The sequence below is a fragment of the Mizuhopecten yessoensis genome, unplaced genomic scaffold, assembly GCF_002113885.1.
Source record: "Mizuhopecten yessoensis strain PY_sf001 unplaced genomic scaffold, ASM211388v2 scaffold7497, whole genome shotgun sequence".
NCBI lineage: Eukaryota > Metazoa > Mollusca > Bivalvia > Pectinida > Pectinidae > Mizuhopecten > Mizuhopecten yessoensis.
Window position 1 is genome coordinate 37,535 of NW_018407077.1, and position 27,910 is coordinate 65,444.

A 27,910-nucleotide genomic window follows, 5' to 3' on the forward strand; every position below is an offset into this window, starting at 1 on the left:
AATAAACTTTAGCATTTGCACTAGAGAAACCGGTGAAACTGTGTCCCGCCTTAGGGTTTATCGGTGTACCATCACCTCCATTCTCGATACTCCAGGGTTTACGCTCAATGTCGCTCTTTGCACTCCTGAAATATGTCATAGCAAAATTAAAGGCACGCAGCTATTGGATTGGTATATCGTAAAATCTGACCAATCGCAAGGCTGACTCTTTTGATATACATCAGAGGATCAAACAAGTCTAATCCTCTCATCCACAATGAGGTGAACACTGAGCCTTCGATTTCGCTTGGACATATGTCAGGGGTGCAAAGAGCGAAAGTGAGATTAACCCCTAGAGTATCGAAAATTCATTACCCCGAGTGACACGAACAGCTCAAAATTCAGACCTGCTTCCCTATAATATCACCTTGTCTGTGATTCAGCCAGTTTCTGACATAAAACGGGGATGAGGTTAGTGAATTTTGGGAAAGTTATCTCCCTTGGAGCGTGCGAAGCGCGTCCATACGCTCTTGACCATCGAACGACTAACACATAAATACGATTTCTTGGTAAGTCATCAGTGGTAAGGTAGTATAAAGCCATTGCGAAAGAGTTTGTGAGATATATACACACATACAGTTCATAACAACACTGAGACGAAAAACCTTTCTCACTGATGCGTGAATGACACTGACGAATCAGCGATTTTATACAAAACCCACTCATCTTTGACGAGGAACATTCATGTTTCATAACAGCATTTCATTAATCACATGTCAACGGGTTCATTCGTACGATTGTTTATCCAATCTGAATATTCATGCTAAACAAAGATACATATTGATTTAATCAAATTTTAAAAGTGTCTGAAATACATGTGTTAGACGTCCTGATTTTTGGTAGTTAAAAAGATGACGATTTCTACTGAAATGAACATGACTATCAATATAACGGAGCTGCAAGTGCAAATCGCCGAATTAAGGAGTGCCCAAGCGAGTCTCCTCCACTGGCAGGCGTATACAAACAATAATCTTGACCACTTCTTCAGGATTGCCCTTGCCATCATTGTATTCTGTGAGTATTGAACGCGACAAAATAGTATGAAATTGGCCTGCCATGTATTTTGGTACTTTCAGTGATTGTTAATGGTACTTCAATTCGTTTCTGACACTGTGGTGTATCATGAGGTAGCTATCACTGTGCTGAACTCGAGTACCCAGAGAAAACTCTTATGGTCGTGCACGTGCCCTAATAAACTTTAACGTCAGATCGGGGAGTATTTCCCCGGTAGTCGTATTGTGACAAATTACCCTTACATATCTAAAATAGCAATTAAGCAGTTGTATTTCGCCCATTATGTGGTGATATAGATCTGAAAAGAAATACTAACTTTGATTTTTTCTCGGTTAATTTATGTTTCTCAGGTTCATGTTACCATATATTTACCTCATAAAATCCAACGTACAGCGTTACAGGTGTGCGTTTGAGTTTGTTTTAAAGTGATAACTCAAACACAAATGTAAAGAGTCACAGAAGATAAACGTGCTTACACATCAGGAACTAAACAGAAATGTATAACATTTAAATATTACAAATTGGGAAAAGACTTTATAAAATAGGTTAATATGCGTTCAATCGTTTTTGTGAACCTTTGTACATAATATATGTACATACATATATAAGTTAAAGCCTTATATTTTGTCAGTGACTGTAACATTATATAATTTAACTATTTGGCTGAAAAGATTCATAATTTGTAATAAAACGATTTTTAACGAAAAAGTTTTAATGACTGCAAATGCTAGCTCGACAGATTTCAAGATATTTGATATATTATCTTGTCACTTCTAACTGCGCCAGTGTTTTATAAATGATATGTACGGCTAACTTTGATTAAGTGTATGATAAACGCAAAACACACACACACACACACACACACTCACAGACGCTCACACACACACCTAGGTACAGGTGTTTGCACTTTTAGAAATTAGTGATAAACACAGCTCGCCAAAACTGAATTATTCTGCACTATACAGCTGTTTCGTTCTTCTCGGGATCATCGTTGAGGCCAGTGGCCAACAAATTCGAAATTCAAATTTGCAAAAAATGTTATGTACGACCCCTGAATTTATGCACTACATAATTTAGTGGAGTGCTGGTTGTTTTTAATTTAAATGTTGAGTTAAGTGTGTATATTATGAATCGTGCATTACCCCAACATAGATTTTTGTTGCCATTAAGGTTACGACATCGGAATGTATAACGATGCATAATAATCATCGAAAGTACTAGAGGTTGTCGTGTCTGAGCATCAGAGGGGAACATCAGAACAAATTTGCATACGCCATTAACATAACTTCCTGTCTATTGCCCGCGGGGTTTACGTGGTTAGCTTGTTGACGTAGCCAACGTGCAAACTAAAATTCTATCCAACCTTTGCTTGATTAAACAGCAGTGGTAATCACGGTGTGTAACATCAATGCAAGTGCATGTATGATTTAATCAGCTTAACACAAACGGTTACATATGGTTTATATAATAAACCAGACCGGCCCATCAACTTCTCAATCAATCGCCGATATGATAAAGTAACAACAAAAGCGTCTCCATCGTCTTTCTTAAATTGAAAGTGTTATCTTGTTACCTTGCCAGTGCTCGGTAAAGGTGATTAATTCTTTCTATAAAACACTTCATCTCCTTTTCGTAGCTACAGCCGTGCATCAGCAAGTTGAAATTATATTTTTTCATGTTTTTCACAATTTTTACATGCGTGCTATGCAACACCTATCTTTACCGATGATTATTGAAGACACGGTGTTTGCAAAGTATTTACCTACGTCGTAAGTCTCCGATTACCTTTGATTTTAAGTTAAGGTTAATTTTACTAAATGATTTCGCATGGAATATGAACGGTCATGGGGGATTGAATGATTGATAGTTTGGTCCACACACTTGTCTAAATAGCTGCAAACATAATATCACTATCAATATATCACCCCTTGTAATTTATAATGATTTAATGTCATAAAAAGGATTATATAACGAAATATGATTATCTTGAAAACATTTCGTAATATTTACATTTGCTCTGCATCCTTCCATTTCAATGCACGTAGAAGGCAAACGTTGTTATGAGACTACAACATTTGCGGGCCATCTGATAGAGAGGGCCACGTTATGAAACGTTCACAATAACCTTGAATAATTGTGAACAATGCGATGACATTTTTTTCAAATACAAGATGGTTGGAAGTTTCCTAATGCACAATTCACTCATTATTTAATTGAAACCAGTCGTCCTCAAATTTCTGAATTTCTACAGTACGGCCTATAGATATTCCAAGTGAAGCGCTAATCATCAAGATTTAGGGTGACGCGTGTCCCTCATGCTCTAATCACCGTGGTTCCCGATGATAGGTCAATTATGCCGTTCGGTCATCAGGACTCAATCACGATGGTTTACGATGACAAGTCGAATCGCGATGAACCCCCGCGATCGGGACGTTGAGAATCACGAGATGTCAGCAGGACTCATCGGCGCTTACTCATGCGATAAGAGCCGTGTATTAGGGATGTCCATATTTACCTGTAAAATTGTCGATAAATTCAGCCGCCACCATCAGCCATACCTACCGACGTTAATCTAAGTAAATCAAGCATACTCGAAACCCAAAATAAAATACACAAATTTAGCCCCAGGATGCCGCTTGTGTACTACGATGTCACGACTGAATGCATTTCCGTTGAATGGCAAGGTCAGAATATTGGAGCTCTTTTTTTTTTTTTTTTTTTTTTAAATGGTCCCCTGTCAACACATCGACTCCGTCTGATACCAAAATCGCCAATTATCCAATTATGACTATATTGTCTAGTTCCGAGGGGTGCTCTGTGAAGAACAATAGGGTAAGTTAGGGTAAATCATTTGCAGTGTTAGTGTTTTATAGTAATAACACATATTTTTTTTTCTTCATTTCAATAATTCATTTCCTGTCTAAGAGACATAGGATACATAAGAATGCATATATGGATGTATAAATGAAAATTAAAGGGGCGGAGTCTTTTTTTTTTGGGGGGGGGGGGGGGGGGGGGGGGGCTGGTCCATGATTGCGCGTCATCACGCGCACTTGTTGGGAACATATTAAAATTTGGCGAAATCTAATCAAGACTCGGAGCTAGCCCTGAAAATGCACCACGTAATTGGTTTTGTAGTGGTTTTTTTTCTTTTTTTCTACTGTTGTCGCACTTTACTGACCATCTGATAATGCCTAAAATTTGAAGAAATATAAGAGTTAACGAAGTTCAAACTGTTTGTCACTGACAGGTAAAAGAAGGCAGACTCTTTGAATAATTTACGCGAGCAATCTGTTACTATTTGTCTTTAAATTCAACAGGGAATAAGGTGGACAATTTGAAAAGCATGAATCCGTATCTTAAATTGTGATAAAAAAAGGAGAATTTGACACATAAATACTGTTTAAAATGGGGAAAATACAAGTACCATAGTACTGTTAATCTAGCAAGATAAGCTAAAACATAAAATATAACGTAACGATCTATGAAACCATTTAATGTCTTGATATCAATCATGTCCTTCAGTATTAGATTTCAATTGTGTTATAAGGTTTCGTTTTTATCATTGATGTAGTTTTTATTTAAATCATAATTCCTTTAAACATAATATTACGTAGTTGGTCATTGAATGAAAAACTTATTCACACAGAGTTCAATTGCATCAACATCACTGCTCGTCACCCTCTTGTGATACTACCTTGTCTGTCTGTCAATCAAACGATGTTGAAGGGCGTGCCTGACGACATTCGCCAATCAGGGTTCATTCAGCATACATGTTGTTTTTGTTTCAATACCTGAGTTTACATGGACAAAATTTAAGTATAATCTGTTTCTATATTTCCATAGAATAGATCAACCTAATTAAAATCAATTCTCTCATTACACTACTTACTGTGATGATGTGAGATCGGATTTTAATTAGATTGATAAAGGCTTTGGTTCAGACTAAAGTTTCTGTGACCTCAAAATTAACCTTAACAAAAATAAATATCGTAGAAAATAAATGATAAGATTGGTCAGTTATAATGGGATATTCGATGCAGCGCCACCTTGAGCAGGAACGACAATCCGTTCTTGCGGTTCACATTACACCAGGTCAATTTCGACAAAGGTCAGAGTCAAGATATCCAGGATCGGGTCAATGTTAAGTTAATAAGCGACAGTTATGAGTTTGAAATTGTTTATAATATGAAATAACAAGCACATGTATAAGGGACTGCTCTATGATTATCATCTTTACCTTTTTAATATAAATGATGTTAAAAGTATACTGTATGATATAGAACTACTTGTTTACTTGCACTCCTTTTCAAACCATAATTTAATTCACATACTACTTGGAGGTATCCTCCATAATAGACTGTGTAAATTAGACTATGAAAACTTTGTTTTGATTCGTGCTATTTCTGTTGACAAAATGATGAAATTGTAATGAAATGCCAGTTATCTGAAAACGAATTTGATAACAGACGAAAAATGTCTTAATAATTTGTTTGATATTATGTTTTTGTACATGTTTAAAAATTATTATGAATTGACCTTTAATTAACTTGTATATATGTTCTTGTTACACTTCAAATTGGAGGAAATAAAGAAATAATAATGGTAAAAAAATAATGTGATTAACAGAAAGATATCGATTCCTAATAGAGAATATAAAAAAAAACAGCTAGAAAAAAAAGACTGTCAAATACACAATGGTATTATATTACTATACATTGAATTGTTTGGTTCTGTGTAAATTTCAGATATTATGGTATTTTGATGACCATTGAGTTTTATATTTCCGTCCTTTTTTATTTATATTTTTGTTAAGTTTTCACTTGCAACATTTGACATTTGACTATCTATCCCTCTTTCTTGTGGGCCGCAATGCTCAATCGGTAGTGCGTTAACGTATATAACCTCAGATGAAGATCTGAAATGCGTGGTTCGACGCAGTTTTAAAAGTAGTTTTATAGTATATTCAAATGTGATATCAGTTACTGAACGAGGAGAATTTTTCTTTTAGCAGTAGCAGGGACAGTATACGTCCCTGGCAGTAGCGTGCAACAAATATCTACCAAGTCTAAACAAAGATTTAACAGTTAACGAGGTAAATGATTTTATTAGATGTCGATAATAATTCTGTTCAAAGTATGTTTTTCTCAGAAATTGTAGGACAACGTATGGTAAAATGACATCATTTTTATCACAAACTACATATTCTCTGACCATTTGGAATGTTATTATAGTGCACAGATTGTTATACTGTCTGTGCATGCGAAATTTACCCAATAGCTTTTTTACCCTAAAATTACCATTAAGTCAAATATAACTATATGCAAAAGGTATCAACAAGATGCTTGACATTTAGATGATGCATCGTAAGCACTGCGTAATTCTTGAATATTGACCATACATTTGCATATTTTGTATATATTTGCAAATCCAAATATAATTAAAACCCAAATACATAGTTCATACTTAATTTGATAAACCCAATTAATTTTGCATTAAGATTTTCTGATATTCAATTCGACTAATGCGTCGTAACATGATTTTAAAAACAGTAACTAGTATGTATTTGAATTTTTAACCAATATCTCATTATGGCTATTTTACGTTGCACATATAATGAATATCTAAAGTAAAGCCTAGAAGTATTGTTTTTTCTCAACATTTAATAGGTCTTTGAGAGAAAGAAGATAGATTTTGTTTTCAATTTGTGGCGATACATCATGTCCCCAAAAGTCACACTCATAACTCAATATACAAATATACATGCAACGAATGTATTGAATAGCGACAGTTTAGTTTCCGTATGAACGGTAACTTTTCCTTGACATGCAAATGTATCTTGTGCTACAGTGAATCTTCCATTATAGTTATTGCTATTATATATGTACTTCTCGCAATTGTTTTCATATAGGATACGTAAAAGATGTACTAGCTGCTGGGCAACGTACACGTGCTAGAGTATAACCTCACCGGAGTTCGAACGGGACTACTCTAATCTTTTCATTTTCGATTCTCATTCCGCATGAATATTAACACTTTACTATCTCCAATAACAGCTCTCCAACAGGCACGGTAATCCAGATCTGAGCTGATGCCTCGGAAGAGCAGATCACGATACATACAATCGTAAAATTATACATCGTTTGTTTCATTTTTTTAAATTCTATAACAAAACATCTAATCTGGAAAGAAAAATAATATTTCAGGTATGCATCTTGCATGGTTTTTCATTAACAAAAAAAATCAAACTGTACCCTATAAACATGCATGCTTACAATGGATGGTCGTGGTCACTACCGATAAAAGTTAAGTCCAGTCCATACCTGTAGAAGTCTTATCTACCTGTACACACTGTATACAGACCCCCTGGTGTGGTAATGACCAAGTCTACTAACTATAAGAGAAGTTAATAAACGTTACACAATGATTTCTACACACAAGACAGTTATCAGCTTTGAAGTTACTGGCATAAAAACGTGCTCACCTGTTGTAACACATGTAATTAAAAAACAGTAGGGAGTATACCAGTCTTGAGTCAAACCCCTTCGGGCTGTACTTCATGGGGCGCAGAATGATGTTAAACGGACTATAGTCTATTTTAGAGGAGTTAACATGTACTTACCTGTATTTTATTTTCACCTGTGGAAGCATGTGCCATCTTAGGGTTTTAGTTATCTGGTGTAATATATTATTTCATATTGGATATTAGGAATTTTTCAATATAAATATTTAATATTTTCTTAAATAATTAAACAGGTCAACAGCTAAAATTAAAGGATATACATTTAAAATATTCAAAAATACATTTGTTCCCGTAGCGGCGTCGTAATAAAAGCTCTACAGAGTTTATGTTGAATGTTAACCTTGTAAACGACGCTAAATATAGATATTTCCATTTTAATTTACACAGTATATTTCTAAACTTTGAAGAAGTTGGTTCTGTGTAGGGACGTACATATCATACACGTCTCTGGTTATGTGGTAATTACTTGTTATGTTCTATGAACACATTAGGTTAATTTAATTACAAGAACTACCCGTATATGAACAAGATTGTTGGAAAAAAATCACGGTCATAACCTCAGTCTCTGTACATTTCCAGTATAACGGTGTTCGAACACTGGCCGGGTGAGTCATATATTCATCTACAGAATGAGATATCCTTCTAAAACCACATTTTCTGTAACCCGTTATTGTTTTTCTTCACATTCTTTGTGTATTAATCCATTTAAAAGAACCTGTTTATTCCGGTAGATTTTTTTTTATCGTCAAACACCTAAAACACGTAAACATGCAGAACGTTTATTTGCTTTGTTTTTATCATAACCAAATAAGCTAATAAACTGAAGGAAATACCAAACACAAGATCTATATTGAACATTGAAAACGGCCGGTACAATAACAAAGAAAGGAAAACAAATGAATGCGTTGTTTTAGTGATGAAATAGAAGATAATTTCATTTCATACTAATATGTGTATACTATAAGGTTCTAAGGAGGGGACAAATTCAGAAATATTACTAATGTCGACCTAGCATGTTTAAGTTTTATTCAATGTTACGAAATCTAGCAAAATTATTAAAATGTCTAAGAATAATATTGATATCACTTTACACTAGAATTCGGTATGTACAGATCCGGGTCATTGGCTATCAATGTCAGTCAGTTGTAGGGGCGTGGCTTACCATTAGCCCATTATCGAATCCAACGATCAACCCGTCACGGCCGACTGCGTCAATGATTGTGTACACTTGTGTGTCTTACTCTATGTACTTTTTTTAATTTTGTTTGAGGATTTACCGCACAAAATGGCAATGAACGCACTGTTGCTTTTTCATTATAGTGAAGAAAAAAACCCTGATATAAAACCGAACCAATTTTCTGGGTTTGTTTGTAAACCAGAGACGTATAAAGCGTTATATACGTCTCTGTGTAAACCGACCATTACCTCAGCTAATGTGATGCATGGTCCAGCCGACTGCGTATTCAACACCCGTATCGTACATGTGGTAGGTACATTTGTACGCTACAGCTACCCGATTTGGGGGATTATTATTCAATCAAATCGTGAACTTGTGTATAATCAACACAGTCCAGATAAAAAAAAACCAAGCCAAATTGTCAAGCTTCATTGAACGGTACGCTCCCTCCCCCTCCCCCCTAAGAATATAAAGTAAAGCTAGAAAATTGTAGTTTCGCATCTAATTATGTGGCACCGAAGGGGTTATTTTTGCAAGAACATATACATACACGATAAGAAAATCAATGCTAAGTGTTTATTACGACCATATCGATGTCCGTAATAGGACTGTCATAAGCTGGTAAATGCTTAAAACGGTTGTTTTTATTTTGTAAGCAAACCAGTTATACAGTGCAAAGAAGTATATAGGGCTGATTATAGCATTTTGAAATTATAGCAAGTGAAATGATATACATTTGCAATCAGTATTAGTCAAAGTTAAGTTAGTTTATTACTTATAAATCCACATTCTATACATTCCATTGGCAAGACAATGTGTAAGCGTACCTGTATACATATGTAATATACAAAACGTCATCCGATCAATTACCTCCTGTGCATAACTGATCAAATTAGAACACTTTCAAACCGAACCCTCTCTAAACCGGGTTAATATCCATATCCCATGTATGATCGGGTTAGAGAAGTTCCACTGTGCATAAAAAACGGACGACCTATACATACATACAGAAAGACAGTCAGACAATACACATTGTACGGAACATAGGGTTACCAAGTCTCTGTGACCGGTACATGTCGTAATAGGTTTGTTATCCACATGCAAAATAGTTCTGCTTACATCAGTATACTAACTTTATTACACATTTGTATTACAGTAGTGGTTATAAACTCGCAACAAATGGAGCAAAGTAATATGACCTAGAATGTCAAATATATACCCATGCAGCAAAAAGAGAGATATATTTCTTTAATTTATTTGTTTTTCATACGATACTCTTATTTCGTGTGCTATTAATTCGTTGATTAGTTGATTTATCCCTCGCACGGACTAAGGCTTAACGAAGTCCCGTAATCGGAACACGATCTAAAAGCAATGGATGATATTGGACAGTACCAATTTATTGAAATCTTGGGATTTTGACATCTGAAGTTGTTTGTGGCCATTCCTTAGAAAGTACTTATGCATTTTTCTCACAATAAATCAAGCGATCATACTTCAGATGTCGCATAGGAAGTACGTATATTATAACCTATAATCTTATTAATCTATATAATAGGTATGATCTGAAATAAAAGAAATGAAACAATCTGTGTGAAATCCCTTCTTAACAGCTATTATATTCAATTAGCACAACTATTAGTTTTTCCTTTGTTATAAGTGTGATTTGCTTTTATCAACACGACATTTTTTACCGTGACATCTACGAATTGCTCAGTTCCATCGTCAGACTATATTCTTTTTACATATAACCATCGCATTGATTCTCTTAAGTAACTTAAGTAAGTTAAGGAGCGTAGTGACGCAAAGGGGAGTTAACTCCAGCGTAACCCTTACTTTACAATAAAATTTATCTTTTGAATTCTTTTTGTATATTGTCATATAACATGTACGTTACTTTTACAATCTTCAATGAATGCATATATGTATTGTTCTGTCTTCGATTCGGAGGAAATAAAGAGAATAATAATAACGATTAAAATGAAAATCGTCACTGGGTTAAAGCCAATAAAATTATATATACCGCATAAGTCATTTACGATTAATATTATGTACTCTAATGATAACATTAACATACATGTATACTGCCGACCTTTTCATCTGTGGCTTTACTAGTTCGTGAGTCTTCGGATCTCTCTAACAATCTTGTTTTTAAATTGAATTATATGTCAGAAATATAAAGCATTAATGAATAAACTACCATCAGCTGTAACTAAAATGAATGTTTTTTGATAATAGGTACTGCACAGCCATGGTCAGTTTCAAGTCTTGGATACAAAATAAAAGCAAGGGTTCCTCATACGGCATACGTTACAGGGCTAGCTCTGGGTCTTGATACAGTTTCGCCAAAATTTATTAAAAAAAAGAAGAAGACCCCACCCTTTTAATTTTCATTTATATATCCCATCATATGCATTCTAATGTATCCTATGTATCTTAGACAGGAAATAAACTATTAAAATGAAGAAAATGTTCCATGTTTTATGACTATAAAACACTAACACTGCAAATAATTCCATTATTTTTTTTATTTCTGTGACATTCCCTGGCCTTCTGCATCCCAATTCCAAGGCCTTCTACATTCAAACAGGCTGCTCCGTGTTGCCAAAGTGCCAGGATGAAATATTTCATCTGTCAATATGAAGAAAAATATTTCTGAACATGCATATTGGAGCAAATCATTTTCACCAAAACCAAATGCTGATAATTAAGGAATTTACCATCCCTATCAATATTTGTATTATCTCCATTCTTTCACTTGATAATTTCAGTCAAAAATCATTTATTGGCAAAAATGTCTACAAACAAAATTGATCACCGCATTGCAAGAATAGCATAATTCAAGTTGTATATGTCTTTTTATGTGCATTGGCATTTTTATATCTGTTACTGCTTATCAAAATTAAAAAGAAAGTCATTAAATATCCCGCTTGCGTCCAAATGAAGCACACACAAGAGACCGTGCCTCGTTATCGCATCACTTGATTGCGTGAAGACTTCACGCAATTTACTGCAGTAAATCAAATCCAATTAAAACAACTCTTTCCAGACCTAACTTACCCTATTGTTCTCCACAGAGCACCCCTCGGAATAAGACAACATCGCTATAATTGGATAATTGGCGATTTTGATATCAAACGGAGTCGATGTGTTGACAGGTGACCTTGTAAAAACACAGGAGAGTTCCAATACATGACCATGCTATTCATAGGAAAACCATTCAGCCGTGACATCGTAGTACACAAGCGGTGTCCGGGGCTAAATTATCTCGTTGTCCTAGCACAGGTAAAACCGCTCAGCGTAACCGTGACCATTGAGGGCTTCATCATCATGATTCGCGGAGGACAATCTGCTTCGAAGAACCGCGGTGTAGCGATCACCGCGTGTTTTGGTGACATGATCACGTGACATTTGTCATCAGGGATCGCGATGACGCCGTTTTCAAGGTTCCTGATGTCGGTTTTGGGTGACAGGCCACCGCGATTGGCCACCCAAACAGATAATTGGTCATCAAGTGAACGCGACGGATTAGTTATTTCTATGGGCCGTACTGTATAAGAAAAGGTTCTTAAGCTCCTTTTTTGTTTCAGCAGTGATTTAGATCTAATCGAATTTCAACCTTAATAACCCCTTCCATTAAAAATGACCCATAGGATAACGAAGATTTGTATGGTGCGGTGCAATTTGTTATTTAGTTAATTTTTTGTGTTTTTTTTTCACACCGCATCAATTACCAAATTTTACTGGTAAAATCACATGTGTCTTAAATTCATCTTCATTCATGTACATTTTATCTTGTATTAAAAATCACAACATTTTGGAAATTCACAACATATGATATCCGAAATTAAGCATGAAAAATAGGTTTGTAGTACCGGCACTGTTTAAATGAAAATCGCAGCCCTTTATCAGTTATTAAAGCCTGACGCGGTATAACAAATATTTTTTACATTCTCGCTCATGAAAAGTTTTTGTTATACAACACAAGAATCATAATAAAAACATTGTTTACGAACATTGTTGAATACCTCGAGGAGTACCTATGGCAGCCACTAGATATAAAGTAGTCGATATGCATTAGAGATCTACTTCAGCGAGCAATCTGCAAACTGTGTTTCACATAAATGATGTTTTCATGTGAGTCGGCAATGTAAAGAAACGGGCAGTAGGCAAGTTACCCTTACAAAGCTAAAGTGATCACCATGGAGTAACATCAGGACAAGATAACGAGCCTTCTACCTCATAACCTTTCAATCCCTTATCAAATATTCAAAATGTTTCTACGTTTGATGGGTCTACCACCTGAAAGTTGCAACCATAACGAATGAATAATCAATGTTACGTAGTTTATGTAAGACTCAATTTATTCATATGTAAATGTGATGTTTATCTGTGTTGTATTAATCTTGTGAATAGATTTGAATCAGTCGGTAAAGTGACTGAAATCATTGGTGTATGTTTCGTCCATTAAAATTGTTGAACATCTTCAAATGAATGAAAGATCATCTGTATATTTTTAGAACGCGTCTATCCAGTATGAATTAAACGATACTCTTTACGTAATACATTTATTTGCATTTCTGTGTGATATGCCATTCATAGATACGTATATGCTTTATATCATTATTATATTAACTATGGGTATCCATGTGTATTCAATGCCGAAAACGTCGTTTAATTCAAAGATTAAAAGAAGGTATAACAAAAAGAAAGGAAGGTAAAACATTTTGTTTAGGACACAACTGAACGGAGCTTCCAAACAAGTACATTTTCCCATTTCTATATGTTTTATTTTATTTAGTTTATGCACTGTACGCATCCTTTCTGTCCACATCCGATACGTTAAAGCAAGCGCATGTCTTGGAGACAAAAACTACAAAAAATGTTTTGGTATATCTTTAAAACCTTCATTTATTTCAAAAAGGGCAATTTGTTAACAGTGTCGATAGCATGAACTTAATACGTGTTTAGCTGGTTATAACTAATTCTAGATGACGCTATATGAAATGCCTCGAGTTAAGAGGAAGGTTTTGTTTCTATTACAGTGATGCAGGGTGGGTTCGCCATGCTTGAGGCTGGATGCGTTAGAAGTAAAAACGCAACCAATATACTCATAAAAAATCTGCTCGACTCCTGTAAGTAACCTTTAGAACATACTTGTTTCTTATTAAAAAAACTCGATCCTATGGGAATTTGTTATTTGGTTAGGGTTAAATTAATCGCATTTATAAAATGACATTTCTGAAAACATTTACAATTAGAAACCAACCTCTTATCTTGTGTGTTATGTTAAAAATGACAAGCAAACGACAATGAATTCTCTTTAAAAACCTGCTAAACTGCCAGTTCAATAAAAAAGATTTTAATACGTTCATAACGACAGCAAATTATGTATTGATAAAAGTTTGCTTGATTAACTATTTGCAAGCACTTAATATCGAATCTATATTATTTAATGAAAACATATTCTTAAGTCGGGGAAATGGGGAATATATAGGTGTTCTTAATTCAACCCTTTAATCCCTAAGTAACATTAGTAGACTTCACCGTATTTTGATCCTGATTAGTCCTTTTTGGTCTACTTTGCTTAAAGTGTAAAATAATTGCCTGTTTCAGTCATAGCTGGTTTTTCTTACTGGCTGGTGGGCTATGCATTTGCCCTGGGGAAGGGAAACTCATTTATCGGCTATACCTATTTTGCTCACTACGGTTTACAACTGGAGAACTATTCACTGTGGTTTTTCCACTATGTTTTCGCCGCCACTGCTGCAACTATCGTTTCCGGTTCCGTCGCAGAAAGGTGCGACTTTATCGCCTACCTGATATACAGCTCAATAATAACAGGTAACGGACAATATGTTCCATTGAGGAACTTATAATAATGAGGGATTTGTCGTTATAAGGAATGTATCGTGATCAATAATTTGTCATTAAAAGAAATTTGTCATTAAAGAAAAAAGTGGTCTTTAAAAGAACTACTTCGTTTACAAAAATGGTTAACACAGATCAGATGGTCATTATTTTTTGTATGTCACTCATTGACATTATGTAGTGATTTGAGATGAATTTTACCAATTGAAGTCTCACCGTGACCTATTCACCTGGTTGTTGTTGTAGTCACCGTGACCTATTCACCTGGTTGTTGTTGTAGTCACCGTGACCTATTCACCTGATTGTTGTTGTAATCACCGTGACCTATTCACCTGGTTGTTGTTGTAGTCACCGTGACCTATTCACCTGGTTGTTGTTGTAGTCAAGCTTTCTTAATGTTCTATTTTTAGGTTTTATTTACCCTGTCCTCGTACACTGGGCGTGGACACCAGAGGGCTGGTTAGCCAAGGGTTTCACTTATGAACATAACGGGGATATACTGACCATTACATACAGAGTAAGCATCAATACAAAATACTGACAACTGTTTTTACTATTTTATTTTTGCTGTTTATCTCAATCATCTAAAAAGAATCGGATTTTAAGAAAGCAATTACCTGATTTTGTTTTACCTTCACCATGTTTCCCTCATCTTAAAGAGTGAATTGTTGTTATGTTTGTCCGTTAATATTGACATTAATGTCAATGGTCCCTATTTTTAGTTTCACGTATGCCGTCTGTCCTAATTTCCACAGGACTTCTCCGGAAGTGGTATAGTCCACATGCTATCTGGCCTCGCAGCTTTCGTCGGAGCCAAGGCGCTCGGTCCCAGGGTAGGGAGGTTCGATGACGTCACTGGTAAACCATGTGAAATACAGGGACATTCCATCGTGGTATGTTCACATTGTGATTTTAGCAAGGCACTTTAAAATTATGCTTGAGTGTCAAGTTAATCATTTAAAAAGGCAAGTAGTCTAAATACCAGTTGTGTTTTGTAATGATGAGGAATCAAGACAATATAGTGAAAGGTGGTTACACTCTCACTGGACCAGTTAAAATTGTAAATACGTTTAATGAAACACAAATATGGTCTATGTAAATAGTTTTAATCTGACACACAATTTAACTGGGGCGTTCGATTTTAATGTCTCATATGAGAGAACAAAATACAAATAATACGTATAAAGATGTGGCCTACATTTGATTACATTATCAAACATCATGGTCTTATCGTTATTATTTCAGGCCTTATTTTTTATCACGATTGCGTCAATTTAAATCAAATGATTACTAAAGGGTGTCATTGAAATATACAGTAATTAACGTTCCAGATTACATAATGAACGTAATGAATCTGACAATGCAGTTTTTAATTCCGAAAAATGGGATGCTTTTCACGATTAGTACCTTTTTATTTAGCTCCAAGAATTGCAATCGTATCAAAGGGAAATACTATTAAGAAACTCATAACTACGGTATCAAAATATCAAGAAAGATATTAACTCTACGCTGTTTTCAAATATATAGAAAAATAAACGTTTGATTTTAAAAAATAGACATTCATTCCAATTTAAAAGATCTGAATATAGTTTCATGAAAAACCAAAAATGCTCCAAAGGGCGGATCTAATTCACAGGTTATCCCTTTCTTCACTATAAAAAAAGAATTGTTATAATTCTAGTATATAATGTTGTTTAATAAGATTGTCATATTTTATTTGTCAATTTTAGTAAAACAAACAAGTATGATGTTTATTATTAAAAACTGTGTTATTTGGTCGAGTATTGTTAAGATGACAGTATACATTAATAGAATTGCCACATTTAACGTCCATGTGAAAGATATCTTTTTTTAAAGTATATTATAATAATGATAATAATAATCTACTTGATATCACAATACTAAGAAATGAATGTATTTGAATACGTGTTTCATATTGAACAGTTGTCTGCCCTTGGCGGGTTTATCCTGCTGTTTGGGTTTCTCGCCTTTAACGCATCGGCCGTTGGAACACTCTCCGGAGAAGGTCAAGGAGAACTGATGTCAAAGATAGTGACCAATACCATCATGTCCGGTTCTTCGGGTGGTCTTGTGGCCATGGTAACGAAATACATCACAGGAGATTCAAAATGGCAGTTTACTATTACACTCAATGGATCTCTTGCTGCTATGGTGAGTATGCTTTTTTGTTATCTTAGTCTGTTCAATGAACCGTATTATGTGTGGTTTACATTTTCAATAAACCGTAGTTTGTGTGGTCAACAAAGTTCAATTAACCGTAATATGTATGTTTAACATTGTTCAATGAACCGTATTATGTGTGGTTAACATTGTTTAATGAACCGTATTATGTGTGGTTAGCATTAATCAATTAGCCTTAGTTTGTGTGGTCAACAGTATTCAGTCATTTTTAGGATGGCCGTATCAATGATACAGTTTATTGACGCTGCCATATATATATATCTAAAACAGGTGAAGCGATTTTCTGTTTTACGAGAAATATTCAAGGGTATATTATTTTAGCGGTTTGTATTTTTTGTTTAATTGATATCAATTGGTGGTGTGCTACCTTTAGATCGATCATATATAAGCGGTTTTTATACATAGCCCATACAATTTCAATATGTGTTGGGTTCTCTCGCAAAATCACCAGCTACTTTTAAAAAGTGTTATAATTAGCATAGCTATCGTAAAAAGGACTGGAATATGCATGATGAAAACGAGTCTTTCATTATAATATACATTTAAGATGATTATAGAATGAAGAGCTTTACATTCCATAGATACATACTAGTCATAAAAGTATTACAAAGTATTAATGGATATAGTTTATCGGTGTTCAGAGGAACTGCTCATCAGGATGCCTTAGTACTTCCCCTATGCCACTTGCCAATGTACTTCCCCTATGCCACTTGCCAATGTACTTCCCCTATGCCACTTGCCAATGTACTTCCCCTATGCCACTTGCCAATGGGTAACTCCCCCTTAAACGTGTGACTATCATGTTTTATACAAAATTACTTGAGAGTCAAATTCTTTGTCACATTCGTTATAATCTGTTAAATATTGATACACTGTATTAAGTTCCGTTATGATGGACACACTTCCTTAATTTACATGTGTATAAGCCAATAGTTATTGCATCGTGTTAATCCAGATGTGGCTGTAAATCATACCTGGACAAACATCTATGGTAAATGCAGGTTGAATGTCATGTAGAAGGGTTGGGAAATGTATGATGAAACTCCTTCTGTGATTGGTTGGTTTCAGTGTGCTATTTGCGGCTGTGTGGACAACATACATACATATATAGGTAAGGCTTATATAATTATATAGTCAAAGTGATGACAATGTAGATAACACTATTTTATCCACTTTCTTGAAGACAAAGTTACATCGGGCATGCAGTTACTGGTGTATCAACATATATGCCGCCATTAACGCTTAAAATGTGCTCCGTTTACGTTTTTATTATACATAATAGATATATTTATATTTAAACATAATTTTGTAAAACCTGAAGAGCCCTGTGAAGGGTGAAAGTAGCTAGTTTTCAGTCGGTAATTTAATCTATTTTTTTCTATATTTATATTTATATACATCATATAACATAATATAACTGAGGATATACATGTACATGCAGAGGAAGAGACGTACATTGATGGTGTTAGCGTATTGATACTATCGTTTCAAGTATCTGTCCACAATACATATTTCTGTTGAATTTCCTTTACTTGCACTATCTGCATACAATATGGAGTAGTGCAATAGGTGTTTAAACTGTTTGTGAAGAACAAAACATATGCATCGCTCACATACTACACTGGTAAAAGTGTATGACAATACAAGAAGGCAAAACTACTACTGCCGATTCGTTTGGGGGGAAACGTTTCTACTTATGTCAGCGTCGATTAACTTGAGACCAAAGGGGATGGATTTATGTACTCTGCTTAGGGGAAAAGAAATCGAAATTAACCTACTGCCCACATCGCAACATTTATTACATTTTCGCACTTCTTTACTTCTTCGTTTCGACGGTGTCTCCCTTCCTAACCGTCTTTATATAAACTTGTCAACCCCCATACCAACAGGGCCAACACCATTCTCACCTATAACGACTGGATACATTTTGTTGATACTGGCTAAATGACAGCTAATGATACCATTGCTCTACTCAGACTTTAGAGAGTGTGGCTGCGTTAAAAGCACGGTATGGTTATACATTTTACTCTCGTCGTTTGGGCATCTTATGTCAGATTCACAAATAGGGTCGTTCTCTAATTCCAAATATAATACAATTTTTAGTTTTGTTCGGTTTTCTGTTTTAATGTTATTGGTTCATATCTTTAAACGTATAATTTTGTAAAGGATTCATTTTTATTTTTCCAGATAAATATTCGTTTTTGCAGGGAAAATCAATTCGATATTTTTTACTGTGACAAATATCGCGTTTTTGTTTATTTTTCACACTAAATTGAGTAATAAGAAAGCTGATTTAAGTAATGGGGGTTGAGTTTCTATTCAAAGAAGCCTATTTTGTATAAAAAAGGTAACGTAATTAACAGAATATCAATGATGTCATAACAAATAAAGTTGGTATGTCAATCAAGGATTTAATTTCGTTCGTGCTGTGCACTCGTGAAAATATCAATTCAAGAATTCCCTCTCTATTCTCGGAAGTAAAACCAAACTTTATTCATACTGAGGAAGAACAGTGCCTCCTACCTGAAAGTTATCTACATTGTTACTTGAGTGTTACTGTCAGTTCCTCTTGTAACCAAAAATGTAGGCCAGTTGACTAACATATATCGTTATCATAGATACTTACAGGTATTGATAAAAACTAGTTGTGTTCGTTTGTCCCCAGCTGTGGTTATAGGGGCAATAGGAGGAGCAAGCTATGTGTTCTTCAACTGGTTTGTCCTCCACAAATGTCGAGTCGATGACCCTCTGGATGCTGTAGCAGGTAAGATTTTCACTTTGGTTTTGAAACTGTAGAAAATGCATTTATCTTACTCTGTGCTATAACAGAATAAATATAGTCAAATGGACGCGAAAATAGGAACTTATTCTCCACCGGACGCAGCATACAGACCTGTACATAATTATCACTGGACTTAATTCTATGAACATAAATCCGACTTGGCACTTAAACAGGTACATATGTTCCACTTGATGCTACCGCAGGTACATACACCCTAGTGTAGGATATTATAGGATAGTTTATGCCACTGGAGGCTTCAACAGGATTATACGATAAAACAAATACTTGTATATATCCCACTCAATGCTGTAGATGCTATGGCTTGTTCATTTATCCGAACAAACGTTCTCTATTTTCAAGAAAAGTATTTATATATAACATCCGTGTCATGTCTGAGTTAATACGCTAGGTTTCCCTGTGTTTTAACTGTCATCTTACTTATCTTATTCTGATATGTTAGAAAACACACGTTATCAAATGCTTCACCATTGAATCATGAGTTCTTTCCCATACATTTACATATACATTTCTATGTATTTTAAATTCCGCTGTTATTAATATGTATATAGGTTCAACAAGTGACCTGAATTACTTCATGAAGATAGCCTATATTTTGTTGATAATTTTGTTTGAAATCCCTAAAAACAGTGTCAACAAGAATACAAAATTTAATCTCTAAACAATTAAGAAGAGAATGTGACATGTACTCACTAAATGCTTACTCAATTTTTAATCTCCGGGCACCTGGAAGACTCATACAGTCAAATAATTCGCTCAACTTTAGCGAATATTATATAGGGCATCTACCAAAATCACAATTTACTGTTTCAAGTTGCTTTCGTTTTGCAACCCGTTTCTATTTTAAGCTTTAACGACGAATAACTGCCTTCTTTCATCCCAATAGTCCATGGTGTTTTGAATTGAGATACACTAGTGAAATTAATTCCCAATACGCCAGAAACACGTCATAGATATTAATATATGAAGAAAAGAAAGTTTAAAATAGCTTTTAGGAGGATTCATCCTTTCCTAATAAACAAGAAAATTACAAGAAAAAAAGCAACAACATTAACAACAGCCGCAACAAAAACATAAAACAAAACATATATGGTATTTGAAAATTTAAAATGTTCTTGTTTTATGGTATTGTTAGGAACTATAATAACAATAGGAAAAATATGTTCATAGCAAATATTATATTTATAACAAATATATAATAAATGGAATTCAATTAAATATTAATTCTAATTTTCCCATCTACTTTTCATAAAAGGTTTTCATGATTGAACAAAAACAAGTATTTTGCATTTCTAAAGTGTTTAAACTTTCCAGACAAACCAAGTTCATTTTTTTCGATGACAAATATCAAATATAGTGTTATGCTCTCTGAAAAGCAAGTATTATTATTACCTTCCGAAAATGATATGAACATTTGAAACAATTAATTGTTCCTTTAAAGAATCAAATTAGTCTCATTTATGTAAAAAGGGACATTATTACAACAGTCCGCATGTGTCTGGTACTATACACGTCACTTACATTTAAACAGAGTCTATCGCATGGTGTGTGGTTCTCACGTTTGACAACACATGGATTTTCATAGGAATCTTGATATTTACAAAAACACTCTAGTTCTACTGAGTCAGTGCAGCTCAACTGTATGGAAGATGTATCCGCTAGAGCGTAACGTCCCCGTGTACTGCTGTATACACGTGATTGGTTCATGTTAGGCTAGTGCACATAACACATATCTCCGCATTTCATATATGACCTTGAAGTCATCTGGTCCAATGCCAGTGTCGTCCTGTGAGTCACGACATGTATTTTTATCGGAAGTGTTATTCATGAAGTACTTTTGATCATTGCATAAGGCATCTCCTTTTAGCCTCGATACCATTTGTTGACATGCATTAATACCATACACGAGTACTAGTGTTCACATGGTGGTACACGAACAGACAACAAGATAACTATTTATATCGCGAAGTGTGGAAAGCCCTTAAGGATCCCACTGCCAGAAATTGTAACCAAGTATTTGAAATTGTTCGTTCCGGAATGATAGTGGCTTTAATAAATGATTTCTCTAAGAAGAAAATCACAGTTTGTGAGGCTTGTATGAGAAATACTTAAAATGAAATAAACAAATTATAATCAAAGATAGTATATTGATTAAGGACAAACAATTAAGACTTAGATGCTGACCCCGGACTCCAGATTGTTATACTTGTTATACTAACCGATTGAGCAGCTTGATCAACAGAAGCGTCCAGACCAGTTGTGCTTCGAAAGTTAAGGGGAGGTAACTGTGTATAGAAAACCGCAATAGGACGTGGATCTTTACGCTTAAAAAATGTCAAGAGGACTGGTTTGTTGGAATGTCAAGGTCGAAATAATGCATTCCTCTCATCCCAAGCTGTTAACGGTTTGGTCTTACTGTACATACATTTTGAGCGTTTCAAAACAATTTGACAATAGTCCCTTAAAGGGGCATCACGCTGAAGTAACTATTTTTTTGTCTGAAATAGATTCATAAAAATGATTAAATCTAAAATAATCATCTACCTGTCTGACCAACGTTTTGTTCATGGATTTCCCTCTACTAGCGCATGCGCATTGCACACCATTTCTTTGTAAACAAAATGACTGGCCGTGTGAAGTAAGCCAAAGAAAAGTGTTGGACCGTGTGAGCTACGAAGCCAAAAGTTGCCAAATGGTCAAAAGATAACGCAAGGAGTACGTTACGGAATCATTATTTCAGGTGGGAAGTATTCAAAGGAGAAAATAACTACCCTAGCAGTTAGTACGCTGCATGTATTCTTCCGGATAGCCGGTTAAGCTGAAATGGAATCGACAGAAATGCTAGCGCTGTTTATGTTATGAATAAATATTTAAAACTATTAACCTCGCAAGTATCTTTGTCTGAGTTTGAACACAGATGAACTTAGTTTAATATGTCAATGGGCATGTATCGGAGAGAGTTTACTTTGTGTTTCTATAATTATACAGTGGTTTATGCGAAAGGGAGGGATAAGTGACTGGTTAGTTTGATTTTGTCATGAGGCCCTCAAAGGGTTAACTGTTGTGATGGCCACGGCGTATTCTGTCTCTGTCGGTACTCGTGATCGGGGTCAAATGAGATACGTGCGCTTTTAGATTGTGATAATTTATAATATTACCGGGTTCAGTAAAATGGTATGATTTAATTATATTGCTGAATTAAACGATTTTTTGTTTGATTTTACATACAAGATTTAAATTAGTACTAATATGAATACCCGGCTTCCTCTGGCGCAACGACGCAATATATAAAAAAAAATATCGTCGTCAGAAAGCTACATTATCGCAGCTAGATTAAATATGTCAAAATGACGGTCCAGGATGAATAAGTGAGGAAAGAGAACCTACTTCTAGTAAATAGGATCACGTAAATCGTAACATGTCAACAGTTCATGTTTTCATATGTTGTTGACTTAGAATGTATGATCATGTAACAACCTTTTCTCTATAAGGAATTAATTTTCGACTTCAGATAGAATCGGAATACGTATTGAAAACAAGGGAAGACACATTTGTTTACGTTGTAAAAATGACGCGTGCTGCCGATAACTACGACTTCTGTTTCGGACAAAAATGAAATGATTAAAGAAAAGTCGGCTCATTGACAAGAATGCTTTAATCTATGAAAAGTATTGAAAAAATATAATTATCAAGTAGCTCAACACGTCCCATATCTGACACATATTCTACATGTACACGTAGTTGTTTTGCCATACAGTTTAGTGTGTGTGATGGCTAATATAACTTACTAAGTGTTCGCGTATGGAGACAGAAAAAGTGGGGAGAGAGAGTATACATACATTTGTATGCATGGTATAGAAAAAAAATTGGCCAAAGATATTGAGTTGTACAATGTAATAAAAAAAATCACAAACGTTTCTCTTTTTTAAAAGCGTGTAGTTTGTCATTGCATATATGCACTTTATGAAAACATTTGAAAAGGGATATTCGTCTCGTGAATATTCCTTTTTACCGAAAGGTTTTCCCATGGTTGAAGAAAGGTGTTTAGCCCCATACAGATGTCACATTCCAGTACTAAATTCAATATATATTTATATATATATACTTTATGTTTATGTCTATTATCATTGTTGACATTTAATTGTAAATGTACAGATGTGGGATCGCACAACGTTACACGATGTGCGGTGTGCGCACGATGTGTGCACGGTGTGTGAACGGTGTGTGCACGATGGGCGAACGATAAAAAGCTGAACGATCTTTGCTTGCGCACATATGTGCGCACGATGGACGGACGTTGTGCGATAACAATCGTGGTTGGTGTAAATTGAGGAATGCCTTAACAGTTTAAACGGTTTCGTGTTTAAACATATAAACTTGATGTTTACGTATGCTTCTATATTCTAGCAACATCTATAAACTTATCTTTCTGTCTATATATTCTTTTATTTAGGAATTGTGTTCTCTGCGTTTTTAAACAAACTTAATCGACACATGTAAAATTACAACACAATCCCGTATACAGGTAAACATAACCACTTTTTACATGTACCTGGACCGTAGTTTTCTCCCCGCCTGGGGCATTTACGTAACTCGTCGGGTAAGGCCGGAGGTGTGAAAATCCAGGTGAAGGGGAGCTATAGGCAAACGAATGCAAATAACAGATCCTATTCATTGCGGTCAAACGGTATCGTATATCAGCTCTGTGTGTCAGGCACTGGTCAGGTAAAACTCCGGACACTCATAAAATTGTTATTTACCTGTTCTGTTACCTTGGAGCCAAACCCATTCTTGACAGCCTAACGGTCGCTGTAATAATGTGTAACACGAATTGTGAAATTGTATAATCTTGATTATTGTTATGAGAAATTACAGATATATACACAGTGTAAATTATCGCATACAAGCCTTCCGTATTTTTGTCATTCCGTAATTTTGATCTACAAATGATACCAAATCGCACAGTTGTTCGGAGAGAAGCACACAACGGGGCGAACGATTGCTTAATCGCACAGTTGTGCGCACCATGTGTGGACGATGTGCGGACGGTGTGTGAACGATGTATGCACGGTGTGCGCACGCTATTTTTGGTGCGTTGTGCGGTCCCTCAACTGTATGATGGGGGAAGGCTGTGATAAATTGTAAAAACGTGTGCCCCATCCCTTGTTCAATTTTATTGGCAACAAATATGTTTAAAGCTAAATAAATTTAAATTCTGAATATCGGCAAGTGTGCAATTAACTTCTGATGATGGATAACTACTGTTCAATAAGTTTTAATACGGACTTAGAAATCATATTACTTGGTTTCATAGTGCGGTAAGAAGTTGCAGTTGCCTGACGCCCCTCTCTGGGGGCCCCTTTGGAAACTCTTTATTGATGAATAATTGTTTGATGTGAATGACCTATTTGTTATACAGCAACTATAATGAATGAAGTATTATTAGGATCAGTCTACTCCCTCTTTCTTTTCTTTATGAAATATTTTTGAATATTTTTTCTTTGCAGTTCATCTGGGTGGCGGATTTATTGGTGTCCTTTCTGTAGCGTTTTTCCATAACGAGGTCGGGATTTTCTTTAACTGGAACATGGAGTCTGGTTTGGTATGTCTCCGGTACTAAGAAAACTTGTAAGATAAGCATGTTCAAGTTTTCTTTGTTTTTAACTTTTTTGTATTTACATTATTTGGAAATAGTGTGAGTAAGTTCTTCTTTTAGAATGTATGTGTTGTTACAGAAAGGTGGTTTAACCATTCAGTATTATCGTTGTAATCTTCTTACGTCTTGTCAACAGCCTAGGTCACATGGAGACGTATTTTGTTCATTTAAGTTTAGATAGTATACAAAATTTTGTGTTCACCAATGATCTAAAATTTCACGAACAAATCTTAAATTAGTGAGAACATGAATGTATCCTTGCTTGTAATTAGACCCATCCTTTAGGGGTTGTGCTCACTTTCGTTCTCTGCATCCCTGAAATATTTCATGACAAAAATGAAGGCTCAGTGTTCGTCACCCTGTGAATGAGACGAGAAGACTAGTTTGATTCACACCAAAAGATTAACTCGGTGGCGTAAAATTGATTTACTTTGAAGTCAGACGATGCTCCTCTTTAATCTTAAAAGGACAGGTATCAGCCTTTCGATTGGTCATGTATTTTTTTTACCTGCGACCAGTCAAATAGCTTACTTCGTGCCTTCAATTTTGCTATGACATATTCCGGGAGCGCAGAGAGCGTACCCCGTGGAGTAGCAAGGATGAATGAGGCCATAAAAATCAAATAATATTTCACCATAAACCCAGTAAGCTTAAAAAATCTTCGACAAATGAAAACTCTTGTTCTAAAGTTAAATGTGGGGAAGCATTTGCGAAAAAAGGGAAATGTCCCTCACTAAATGTTTTGGTCTTTTTCACTAAATTTGCTTTGCTATTAACAAAACTATTATGTAGAGAACGTTCTTGAAACTTTGGCCAGTGCTTTCGGATGTTTACAGACACTTGCCTGGCAGTGTGTCGGGATTCTGGCCGTTGTGGGATGGACAGGCGGAATGTGTGTAATAATGTTCTACACACTGAAGGCATTGAAGATACTTCGAGTTCCTCTGGAATTCGAATTAAAAGGTATTCATTAAAAGAATAACTGTATTTATTTAATCATCACATTTAAATTTGTGCAAATGAAGAAAACAGAAATAAAGTAGAAATACAATATGATTCAATATGAAGCAACCTACTTATATTATAATATCATAAGTCCAAGTATAATACAATTGCATATGTTTCACTATTGTACAATGTTATTTGTTTCACTGTAGTATGATTAAATGTGTCTAATAGTGATATACTGTTATAGCTTAATTATAATTTAAGTTAATGTCACAAACTCTAATATAGTTGAAGTGTCTTAATACAATTTAATATGCCTAACTTGTATTAAATTTAATCTGTTTTTATATGATAAATATTGTTTAATCTTTTTTTACTATGATAAAATGTAATCATTATACATCAGTATCTTTTCAATTGTGTATGCCTTTTTGGTATCATATGTTACAAAAAGAAATATACAAAATATCTGCTTTTGACTTATTATATAAATGCTTAGATATTTAACTGATTACAGCATATCGTATTTAGCTGGCGTTTATAACAAATACAATGTAACCTTATTGAAGTGTAAATAACATATACAGTATACAGCTTAACGTTCGTAGAGGGCCCATATACAAATTTGTCATAAACAAGCATTATCAATAAGAAGGCTTACTGAAAGTACACGATTCACTTTATTGATTAGTATGACGGGACGTTTCTGTTCCTATTTCACCTTCACCATATTCAAACAATATATCAATGCTTACTGTATAACGGGATAATTTCGCTGCAGTGTAATTTTCGCCCTTTTCGCCCTGCGAATTTATCATTACATTAAACATCAAGAAACAACATAACAGAGTCATTAAATGTAACTGAGGAAGTTAACACTGTATCAAAATGGGTTTCACCGGTGAAGGGCGAAAGTTTGATTGGACGAAAAATTCACGGTATACCATAAGCATCCTGCCTTTTCTTTCAGGCATTGACATCCCAAAGCATGGCCAGCATGCCTATCCGTTGGAGGCTTACGGAAACGAATGGGGGTTACCGGAGAAGGCAGATGTCATTGTACTACCTAAAGACGAGGACAAAGGTAAATATGACGTACTAACACTAGATGTAACGGAGTTACCGCACTTACTTTTGTGATTTGTTAAAGCGCTTTTGTCATAGCATAACTTATTTATATAAATGTCACGGCTTCAGCGTCAATGAACAATTTGATAAGGTCCTTTATGCAGCGAAACTTTGTGCTCTTACTGAAATTATTAGTAATATGTGTCGTTTGATGTTTATTTCAATTGTATATTTTACTGGTTTTCTATCCAAACAGGTGCAAGAAACAGGAAATCAAATGGAAGCAACTTGGCGGCCTCAAATGGATCCCTTGCATCCGACGTCACAATGACAACAAATATATGACATTTGCGTATCTCACATCTCTAACATGACTTGTATATGACGTATTTGTATCAGACGTCACCATATCGACATATATGAAGTATTTGCTTTTGACGTCATCGCCATCACAGATTATGGCGACTTTGTATCTGACGTCATCATATCGACAAACATATGTGGTTGATAAAAATTAAGAAATAGCATGCAAACAAAATTATCAAACTTAAATCTTCCTCATTAAATTACTCTGCCATGTTTCAGCCAAAGTTCCATGGTTATCTATTTATC

General features: G+C 35.0%; 1 protein-coding gene across 1 annotated transcript; it reads left to right on the forward strand.

The window, feature by feature from the left end:
- The first annotated feature begins 698 nt into the window (after positions 1-698).
- Positions 699-27,882, forward strand: LOC110453775 (putative ammonium transporter 1). Its single transcript, XM_021502910.1, has 12 exons — positions 699-1,053; positions 13,799-13,888; positions 14,370-14,597; positions 15,035-15,141; positions 15,380-15,517; positions 16,569-16,796; positions 17,895-17,937; positions 19,492-19,590; positions 25,134-25,228; positions 26,119-26,245; positions 27,201-27,314; positions 27,555-27,882. The coding sequence occupies exons 1-12, from the start codon at positions 891-893 to the stop codon at positions 27,641-27,643; spliced, it is 1,521 nt and encodes a 506-aa protein (XP_021358585.1). The 5' UTR covers positions 699-890; the 3' UTR covers positions 27,644-27,882.
- The last annotated feature ends 28 nt before the right edge of the window (positions 27,883-27,910 follow it).